The 12,102-nt window shown below is 25.1% G+C and overlaps 1 protein-coding gene across 1 annotated transcript; it reads left to right on the top strand.

Annotated features, from left to right (window-relative positions):
• Positions 1–83: 83 nt before the first annotated feature.
• On the top strand, positions 84–12,102 carry LOC129983782 (uncharacterized). Its single transcript, XM_056093448.1, has 5 exons — positions 84–218; positions 3,325–3,619; positions 5,054–5,244; positions 6,994–7,133; positions 9,804–12,102. Exons 2-5 carry the CDS (start codon positions 3,341–3,343, stop codon positions 10,124–10,126), a joined length of 933 nt encoding a protein of 310 aa, XP_055949423.1. The 5' UTR covers positions 84–218; positions 3,325–3,340; the 3' UTR covers positions 10,127–12,102.

The raw sequence follows: 12,102 nt of genomic DNA on the forward strand, positions 1-12,102 counted from the left end.
AAAGTGCATTATTAAATAATTTATTTAGTGGCAGCAATATAACATCTCAACATATTGTTGTTTTCACTATTGGTTCCGTCTCGCGCGGATATTAAGTTATCAATAAAGTATTTACGCGCGTAGCTTTATTTTAATTAATATTTGTACACTATTTTATTTTTTATATAGTTATCAAACATTGAAAATTTTGGCTTTTATGTTGGTTGGCTTTTGAAATTGTGAGTTTAAATTTTTTTAATCCATTAATGCGTGAGTTAAAAAAACAAACAAACAGAGTACCTGATTTCTTTTATAAATATGTATCTGCATATGCTTTATGAAGTCTTCATGTTATATTAAAAATTTTCGATGTTTAATCTCATTTGTGAATTAGCTACTGAAAATGCTTCCAAATTTCTTAAAGTTCACGGTGCTAATGATGAACCATGATATTTACAATACCATCCTTAAGTAAAATGAACAATGGAATAAAAATTCATTCCAAAAAAATGTTTAATTTAAAATCAAAATAATGCTCATAAAATTCTTAGATATTGAGTGCATTATTCATATAAAATTTAATCCAGTTGGACAAGAATTATTGGTGAATATTATTTAAATGCTTTAAAATGTTTAATAATCAGAATCCATCTGGAATATTGAGATGAAAATAATTGGTACTGCTGCATATTCATGTGCTGTGTTACCGCTTATTTATTTTTCATAGATTTTTGGTAAAAAAATAGACTGTGTATTGATTTTTTTAAATGTATTTATCTGACTTTACTTTCCTTACTTCTACTTACCTTTAAGTACTTTACAACTTCTTTTTAAACTTAAAAGTGAAGTTAAAACTGGTGTTTTGAGCGCATATATTCAAAAACACATTCAAGAAAGGCACACACAGAATATAACAGACATTTAAATAATTATCAGATATATTGAAGTTTATTTTGAATAAAATTTAAAAAAAATACAATTTCTGTTTTGACATTTCATGATATCAGTTTAAAAAATTCTTTGACTCATTGTGTATCATGATAATTTTGTCTTTATGTTAGTCGCATATTGCTAAACATACGCATATATAGGAAGAGCTGAATGCTGTAATATTTGTGCTGGTACAGATTATGATTAATATATTTGATATAATAGGAACTGTGGTAGTAGAAAAGTCTGAAATGGAAGGTAACATGCTTTGCTAATTCTTCATAATATCCTTCATATATTTGGAGATGAAAGTTAAATTCATTGTGAGATAAACATTGCCCTTCTGGAGTCTTGTAGAGGCTTAGCAAAGGGAATGCTTCAAGTATTATTCTCATTAAGTGATCACTATTCAGTATTACTGTTAATTTTCATAGAATAAAGTACTTAGTTTAGTTTAACCAAAAATAATTTTTGTATAGCTTCAAAGCAGAATGTTATTATAACTGAACTAAAGTAAGCTTTTAATGTATGAGAAGGTTATTATTAGCACTAAAAGTTTTCTTTTGTCGCAGAAAATGGTTGATATTAAAAGAAAACAAAGAAAAGTTCTGATTAATAGAGATTGTTTTTCATTATAATCTTGGATGATTCAAGATGAAAATGAATGAGATTTGCAAATAATTATTCTGGTAAAGAGCTGTTAAAAATATTACCAATTCTCTTAAATACAGTATTTGGAATTGCTATAAGTATAATATGAAAATAGGCATTTAAACCTATTTATTATTATTTTTAATTACCTTTGGCAACAAATTAATTCAACTAAAACATAATTTGCATTTAATTTTGTTTAAATTTTTGTATTTGACTTGGTAATTATAGTCTTATCGATTGAATAATTTTTAGCATCAAATTAAGATGAATCTTTGAACTATGTTATTGTAGTAACTTCACACATATTATGCTTACTGTATACTTAGACCTTCCTAATATTCCTATATCACATAATACCTCACTTGGTAAAGATTATCATTCATGTCATTTAACATCTTGTATATTGTGCTATAGGATGCTATAATTAAACTTTCTCTTTCATCATGTAAAATGCGCATTTGATTCCAGCATTTATTTAGTGTATTTTTCTTGAATTACATGAGCATATTTGAGAAAGATTATTGGTTTGAGCGTGTCGAAAGAAAAATTAAAGAATCACAAGTATAATCATTCTGCATACTGATATATTACTTAATGTCTTAAAGGGCTTTATTAATAAAATCTATAAAAAATTTGATGATATAAAATATTAAAAGTGTATTGCAACAGATCATGAAGAGATAAACCAAATCTTCATTCTTTATCTTTCAATTAAAAAAAAAAAAGATGCTTTAAGATATACATTCCCACTCTTCTAAATATATCTGTCTTAAATTGGTAACTCTGAATTCAATGATGTGCTTTGTAGAATATCAACGGGCTAATCAAAAGCACATATATATATTTTTATTTTAAGTAGAGATACTTAGAGAGGCAGTTTTACATATATACATATATTAGTAAGCTCTAATACATATATTTTCTGGCTTAAAAAATATAATACAAAGATAAATAATAAAAATTCTTGATTTTGTTTTGATTTGTGTGGTTTCTTTCTTTATGTATTCCGCAGCAATAAGGAAGCTGAATGATTTCTTGTTCTTGCAAAAATTCTATGTTCTGTATGAAAGAAATGATTATAAGATGCAAAGAAATTCAGTCTTGAAGTGAATAGTGACTATTCAAGAGCTAGAAATTGTTTTATTATTTATTAAAGATGACGAGGTAATGATTAATTGATGTTGGTTCACATTGTGACATAAGAGCTAAAGGAATAGAAATTTTCCCCTTTAGTGAATTTACTATGAGATTTTGATAGGGATTTCCTTTATATGTATCGATTTAGGAAAGGGAATTTTAAGTATCTTTAAAAAAATGTTGTAAGCAGTAAGTTGCATTTTTATCCCTTTACTTGGAGCGTGATAAGCTAAGATCAACAACTCTTCTTATATATCATGTAATGATTTTGGTATTATACCTCTGTTGTGCAGCAATAAAACCTGAGGGTCATAAAAATAAATGAGTACTAATTTTTCTTCTTACTTAACAACTTATTTTATAAATAACTTGCAAATAGCCTGAAATAAATTATTTTTGTACTAGGAAAAGCTGCCTTCTCTAGTCTAATATTATAGAGAAAATAAAGTTTTGTTTCCAGCAGAATCCCCCTGCCCCCTTTTTTTCACGACTATTTAACCTTTGTATGAAGAAATGTTTCCATATTTGTTCATTCTATAAAAACATAATTTTGCAAATATCTTTATTACAGAAACATTTTGAACTTCACTTTGCTATTTTATGGATACATTTCCTTTCTTTCAGGTAGTACAATTTCAGAATGAATGAGCCCTATGGTAGTGGCAACAATGATGATATTTATGATGATTTGGATACTTTATTTAATCCTGAAACTGCTTGTGTCACTGATAGTATTCAAAAGAACCCTTCTAATGTTTCTGACTTTTCCAAGACTGATAATATTACTACAAATGTTCCATCACAATCTTCTTCTATGTCAAATTTTAAGCTAAATGAAGACCAACTGAAAAAGGAAGAGATGATACTGTATCTTGATCTTGTCGTAACTGAAATGGACAATAAGAAGGCATTAGTAAATGTAAGGCTTTCTACATTCTCCCTTTTTATAATGAATAGATTTGAAATATGTAATTGATTGTGCAGTATTATTGTAATTATTGCTGAAGTGTTAAATCACAGGAAAAATTAGTTCAACACTTTATATCTTAGCTTCACCTTACTTTATTTAAACTATTTTATGCTCATTTTCTTGATAAGCTTTTCAGTTTCAGTAGGCATTAGATAATTGAAAATGCTTTATAGAATATAATTTTGATTTGTATAAATATTAAAATTTTTCTGAATGCTTAGTTTTTGATTAAATGTTTTTTTAAATTTGTCTGAATCAAGTAAATCCTAGAAGGTGAAATAGATAGCAATAAACTTTTTCTGGTTATCTATTTAATGTTTTACATTTGCATCTGAAGTTTTTGCAAATGAAAATGATTTACTTTAAAGCATTTAATTATTATTTGTTAAGTTTTGTTATCATAATTAAAATCTTAATTTCTGGTAATTAATTATAGGTAGTGAAGAAATAAATTTATTGAAACAGCTCTGATAGTTTGTCAGTTTTTGATTATATCTGTTTAATAGATGTGTGAGAATCTAATGCCTACTTAATATTGATCCTGTGTTGACTTTTATATGTACTTTCATATAAACGCAACAATAAGCAAAATGTGTATCAAATATGTCAAGCACTGCAGCTTTATTGTAAAAGATGTGCAAATCATATTATAAATAAATATGAAATAATTTTTTATTGATAGCTTTATTTTTTATTTGTTTAATTTCATCAGTTTTCATGTTTAGTTAGTTAGTTTTTCATAACTGCTGTCCACATGATTTAAATATAAAATTTTTCATTAACAGTTGATTTTATAAATTGCAGTGTTACACTTTTTTGAATTTGATGTTTAGTATTTTTCTTTTCTTGTGCTTTTTCTTCCTAAAAAATTTGCATTTATGATTCTGTTTGTGCATTCTGCAACTATCTGTCATATTAAAGATATTACAAAATTCTGTGTTTGATAAAAAGTTCAAATTTGTTAGATTACATTCTGTGATTTATGTAGAGTCAAAATTAGGAATATTAAAATATGCTGACTGATATATTTGTTCTTAAAAATAGTGTTTCATATAATAAAATAATTTAATAATAATTAATTAAATAATTCATGGAAAATAATTTATTTCTCCATGAAAATAAATAACAAGCTGCTTTCCATGAATATTTTTATTAATTATCTGGGACAAATATTCATGGAAATTCTGAAGATTAATTTGTGGTAAAGTAAAGGTTTGATATTTCTTGAATGATCTCTTTGGTGTTAATTTATTTCCAGAATACTGAATTAAAATTATCATTTTTCAATTAAATATAATATTACTATTAAACTTTATTACATTTTGATATCTGTTTTTGTATGTATTAAATATTAGAATAATCATAAAAAAATATTTATTATAGCTGAATGCTGAGTATATTAAGCTTAAAAAAGAAGCAGATTCTTTAAGAAAATCACTGAGTGAGAAAGATGAAAAAATATCTCAGCTGACAGCAGAGAATACTACTCTCAAAAAAAATATTTGCTCACTTTATAAAACTGCAAAATCTGAGATTGACCAAAAAGATGCTATGTTACAAGAAGCTAACAAAGAGTAAGTTTTTGTATGAAATAGATTTTTTAGTTTATTGTATGATTTTAACCAATATTCATTATATTTATTATAAGAATTTGAATGCAATTTTTATTGCTTTTATCAGACATAATAGTAAAGAGCCATTAATTAATATTAAAAAATTAATAAACTGACAAGCTCTGGAATAGTTTGAAATAAAAAAGATACTTTTTGTTTTAGTGTGCCTTATATGTAAAAATATTTCTAAACAAATAATCATTATTATTGTTAAATATTTTTTTACCCCCCCCCCTCACTTTAACAAACAACATTTTAATAACATTTAAAGTATTTATAATTTGATTGTTTGCCATTAAATTTTCTTTAAATGACCATTTAATTATTCTTAAAAATTTTTTTTTCTGCTTTGGTTGCTCTAATATTTCAATATGCTCACTTTTATATCAAGGTGTAAAAAAAAAGAAAGAAAAAAAAAGAAAGATTAAACCTATTATTATACTTAAAAATGTTAATTAAAAAAAAATATAGCTAGTGATATTAATATTAAAGTTCCTGTATGATTTTGAAGAACAGGGCATTGATGGATTACACAAAAATGTAATTTTAATGTTTTTTTTTTTGCAAAAATATTTTTATTGTAGAGGTGAAAATATTACTGTTCTATTGAGTATTATTATTGAGTATTATATTATTATATTGAGTTCCATTATTGAGTATTAGCTATTCATTCGGAATTCTAGTTTAGAAGTTTATATACATAATTTGCAAAATTCTTTATGATTTGTATAAATATAGAATTTTATCAGTTACTGGACACGTTTATATATATATATATATTCTCAGTACTTATTGTTATTGCCTAAGCATTGTCAAGGATACCTGGAGCAATCAACAATTCAATGTATTCTTTTTTAGTAATTGGTCTCAACTTTTTAATTTAAGTTTGTCTTGATATGCAAGTATCAGTTTCATAGTATGTATTTTACATAGCCATAGCCAAACAAAACAATGGTTTGAGATATAGTGAGTGCAGTAGAAATCTATTACTTTTTCTTTACCATATCTTTTTGCCAGAATGTAAAAGTATTTCATCCTTCTGGAAGCATTATTCTTTTCACCCAAACATCTTATGCTTACATGCAAATAACGCATTGTAAATAAAACCCTGAATCACTTATAATTAATCCAAATCCTAATAAATCATGTGAGGTAATTAACAACTGATTAAATTAAATGGTTTTGTACTGTTAAACACAGATTACCTTCAATTCAGATTTCTTTTATGCAAAAATATCATATTAATAAAGATTTTTATTATATTTATTAATCTGAATTAAAAAATTTTGAAATTTCTGATAAACGAGAAGATTTTACATTTATATTAATTATTCAAGTTATGGGGATTTTAATGCATGTTATTATTTGTGGACCGTTTAAAGTTGCAAACATTCTTCTTTCTTTTGCTTATGTGTAATTCTGTATGCATATGGAATTAATTACTCATATGTCACATAAAATTTAGTATTGTATAATGATTTCAACCTTTTACTAACTCATAACTGTATAGCATAATCTTCCATATTCATGACTAATGAAGCCCATTTAATTATATTTAATAGTCATAATTTTGCTACTTATGTCATTAAAAAATTTGATTTGTTTTGTTATTAAATTTAATGTGCTTTCAAAAATTAAATCAAAAGACTCTTTCTATTTTTTAATTTTATATATGAGATAAATATCAATATGTTTTTCCTTTCCTTCTAGAATTGATAGATTGCATTCACGGAGTGATAGAAGTGTCATACAAAATGTATATAGAAACATTTCTGTAGAAACTAGTCAATGCCAGCCTTCTACTTCCAGAATATCCAGTGTGCCAAGTCAAAATTCCAAACAGTATGAAGGTCAGAAAGTATTATCTTATAATTTTTTCCAGAAGTGTTTAACATTTGATTTTTTTTTAATTCTTCAAATTGATTTAAATATGCTTGTTTAGTTTTATTTTTGTCCTAAGAATTTCAATCATTAAAATATTTATGAGCAATACAGTTTTTTTTATATTGTTGTATAAATATGGAAATATGTTTATTGTTATATTTGTAATACTTTCTTTGTAATATATATAGATATTTGCAATATGTTTATTGTTCAATACTCTTTTTTTATTGCAGAAGAAATTATTTAGTGAATCTTGGATTAATTATTAATCAAAATGGAATTATATAATTAACTATGTATTTTACAATAAACTATAAATGAAGAGTATTTTTTGCATTTATATTTCATTTTTATTAAATGTTGTTTTGTTTTGATATATCAAGGAAATAATTTTTATATTTGAGCTATCATGAATTTTTTATTTTTCTTCTTTGATCCACTGATTTCTTCAGTATTTCATGCAAAGGTTTCCAAAATAATGACCACTTGAAAACCAATATCCAGTATGTGGCTAAATTTTTTATTTATTTAGTTGAAGAATGTCTTCTTTCACTTGTATAATGTATATTGAAAATTTTGCGAGCTCTTGAATAATAGAAATTTCCGGTCAGAATCAAAACTTGAAAAAGTACAGTTCAATCATTAAAATGTTTTTTTCTTCTTCTGAATTTTCTAATTTTTTCCAATTTTTGATTGTATCTTTCCTTTTCAATACATTTGTTTCTTCAGCAAAAATCAGATTTTCATCCTTTTGGGAAATCAGTAGAAGTAATGGTTATGTATGAAGCAGTCAGGACTGGCTGGAAGGGGGAGGCATGAATGGTGCAAGCATTTAATTCTCCCCATCATTTGCTTGAATGTGCATTTAAATATTACATGATATGTGCACATTTTATGTCTACCAATCCATGACAGAGTGGATGTTTTGAGTTTTATTATGCTTGGTGATAACTAGTGAAGAAAGTTTCCATATTTCCTTATTAGAAAATATTGAAAATTTATCTCAAACATGCAATGCTATTTAATTTTATATTATTTGTATAAAGTGCACAATATTGTTTTCAAATTCTGCAAAGACTTCAAAGAAACTTTGCAAGATAATATCGATTTCATTGCTTTATTTAATAAGATCAGTATTTGCTTTGCAGGACCACAATATTACCATATATATATATATATTGGCGTTACTAATTACTATTGCTTCTGCAGAAACTTAATAAAACTTAACTTGATATTTTATGCTAGTTACATTTATCTCTTTAACAATTTCATCTCTTAGATATGAATCAACCAAAAAACAAATGATGGTGATATTATCATTTGTTATAAGAATTTGTTATAAGGCTGTTAAAAACTGAAACAGAAATCTCATATTATAAATTTATTCTTATAATTTGCATTTCAAATTGCATATTATAAATTTATGAAGCAATTATTTCTGTTATTTTAGTTATTGAAAATTGTTTCTGTTAATTCTATAAAAATAATTTAATTATTTAACATTTTCACGTATGCTTATGTCTTGACTGTACCAGTGTATAGAATGTAATAAATAAATAAAAAGGTAACAAAATGTGTTTCAAGGCTTCTTAAGTCAAATTTGCACCAGGATTCACTTTTGCTCTGGCTGGTTTTAGAAGAAACAATCCAGTGAGGAACCCTTTTATTTGGGGAAACACATAAATGTTGGAAAACTGATTTACTGCTCTTTTTTATACATAAAAAAAAAATACCTCTGGGAAAGTATTTTCAACTTTGGCAAATTAATATTTTAAAGTCATTGTCTGTCAAAAATCATGCTGTTTGTGTTACAAAACTGAAAACCAAACTGATGAAATTACTCTTTTTCACATTTTAAAAATTTGTTGAAATTTCTTTTGTCATTTAAAAAAAAAAAAAAAATACTTGTCACTGATTGATTATGCTTAAAAATTTAAATCTGACTGCATCATAATTTAAAAAAATAAATTCATATGAATGAAATGAATTCAGCTAAAATATAAATAGATACTTTAAATCTAATTTTGATTTTGCAAAAGATTTGAATTTCATATTTTAAAGATGTTTACAGTTTCAGTGAGAGTAACTTCCCACTTCTGTTTGGCTATACTACTTCTGTTCAGCTATTTAAAAAAGGGGATGGACACTGAAAAGAAATTTATTTAAAAGTTAATTTTAACATGTACACCCAGAGAAAATTATTTAGGGATGTGATAAAATCTTATTATTTTCATTTATTAATTCTTGCTTTCTTCATTTCATTTTAGGGATGAAAATGCTTTGTTTTTTTGTCAAAGAGTTTTTCTTTCATTAGAACAGTAATCAACTAATATTAGATTTATAAATTTATGTATATAAGCAGTATATATGCATCTAGTTGTCGTGCTGCTATGAATTTTCTGTCAATAAATATTAGCTATATTGTTGATGAAAATTAGTTTGCAGCAATATGTTTGTCCAGTTTTTAAAAAAATAATTGTTTGTGTCTGTTTTAGAAATTCCTATTCTAATAATCTCACTTTTTACTTAGATTGAACTTATTTAAATATTATTATAATGCTTAACCAGTTTTTTTCAATTATTACAGAAAATGAATTTTGTTATATCTTCTTAAATATACATTTTTGTGATTTCAGATAATTTCAGAAATAAAAAAGACCAAAATTACCAAGACAATAAAAAAAGAAATGAAACTTCTGGATCAGAAAATTCTACTTCCACAAGACCATCTACTTCTTCCAACTCTTCTGAAAATCATTTGAAATGGAACAGAGTGAATTCTAAACACAAATTCTCTCATTATGAATCAAAAAAACATAAACATTTACCTACTCATGTTGCTAACAATGAAAAGTGCAATACATATATTGATAAAAGGAATAATTTTAATAAATCAAAACACAATGAAACGAGCTCAAGAGAAAAAAATAGTCCTAAAAGACAAAAGCTTTGTAATTAACTTTCTCAGTTCTTTAATATTCTGAGTAAATAGTTCTAGTAAGAAAGACTTGATAAATATACTAAGCATTCATTTTATTAAATTTATTTTTAGGCATAATTAGAATTTTAAAATGCTATTGCTATTCAAGAGAATCTTTGCTATTTATTCAAGAGTTAAATAATGAATTATGCAGTTTTTAAGACAAAATTAATTATATGGATTTATTTTTATATAAGTATGGAATTTCCTGCAATTTTTATAAATTTACGATAAGTTATTTCAGTTTAATTTCAGCAACTACTGGATGTGATTTTCAAGATAGTTACTGTTTGTGTAAATTTTAACTTATTGAGCTGTCTCATTGTCACATTTCATTAAAAACAATAGTTCCTTTGTGTTATCAGCAACAGCTGCCAAGTATAAATGTTTACTTAAATGTTGTTATATTGTGATCAGCAAACCGGACACCAAATGCACTAAGTACAGCAATTTTAAGCATATTACTGATAATAAACTATATGTTTTGCTACATACTTTTGATATACTTGGTACATTTTTGCTGCTGTTGAGTTAATTGGAAGATACTAAAATAACCTCTCTAAATTTTTTGTTATCTTACTGATCAAATAACAAATTCAATTTATTAAGCTTTAAGGGAAATAAAAAATCAAATAAAACTTGACTAAGAAAAGTCCCTCCCCTTTAAATATCCCCATTTTGAGATAATCTATACAATTATTTGATTATGGTTTAGATCTCTTTCTTCTTATTCAAGACTTCATTATTCATTTGATTTGATTTTAAATTATTACTTAAATAGGACTCAATTATCTTAAGGCAAAACTGTTGGTTAGTAAATTGTATTGCATCTGGATTCTAAATCAGATTTTAATAAGTTGATATTCTTTAAAATTTCATTCTTTGAAATGTGAGGAAGATCACGTGGTGTGAATTATAACATTTGAGAAATTGAACTTCATTTTAAAATGTTTTCATGGATAATTGTTTAATAAACTTTTTCTTGTTGGAATTGATTTGTTATCGAATTTCTTAAATGATTTATAATATTTGATGAATTTTTGATAACTAAGATTTGGTAACTAAGATTCACAACATTCTGTGCAATTGAGAATAGCCTTTTGAAACCTGCAAAGAATATCAAAAGTTTATTTAGCCTTTCTAGGCCTATGGTGCCATTTGGCACTACTAAAATACTGCATATTTTACTATGCATTTCAATTTAAAATTTGGCTGAAAAAGATTTAATATGGCTTAGATAACAACATAATCTGGTTAAAAATCAATAATTTCAATTAATTAATCAAGAATAAATGAATATTTTTGAATATAAAGTATATCTTCAGTGTTTTTTCAATTTTTATATTTTTAATAATCAATAAGCATTTGAACTAGAAAGGATTAAATTATGCATGCAATTCTTTTATATTTAAAATAAAGCAGTTCATTTTATATTTGTGTTTTCCTTGAAGTTACAAACACTGTAATAAATATATGTTATCTGATTACTTAGAGTAGCACTGTGATATTGTGTTTGTGAATTATTAATTAAAAAGTTTTAGCTACATATTTAATGATTATCTCTGTTATATTGGTAGAATCAGCAGTAAAGTAATATGTAGATTTTAAAGGGTGCTGCTGTGTTCTAATTTCATGTGCTAGATCATCAGATCATGACAAACAATTTTTTACATAGGAAACAGTGATAGAAATGTGCTCATGAGATTGTTTTCTGATTATTGATATGAGAACATGCTTATAAAGTAAGAGAGAGTGTGAGATAAAATATCTTGCACAGAATAGTAGATAATGGATACTGTTCACTGAATTGTACTTGTTACAAAAGAAATTTATTTTAAAAACTTCATCTTTTATTATTGTTTTCATAATTAATAATATGTAATAAATTTTGTTATATGATTTTGATCATTAATAGTATTATCATTGTAAATAAATTATTTATTAAGTTATTTGTA

The sequence above is a fragment of the Argiope bruennichi genome, chromosome 1 (assembly GCF_947563725.1).
Source record: "Argiope bruennichi chromosome 1, qqArgBrue1.1, whole genome shotgun sequence".
Taxonomy (NCBI): Eukaryota; Metazoa; Arthropoda; class Arachnida; order Araneae; family Araneidae; genus Argiope; species Argiope bruennichi.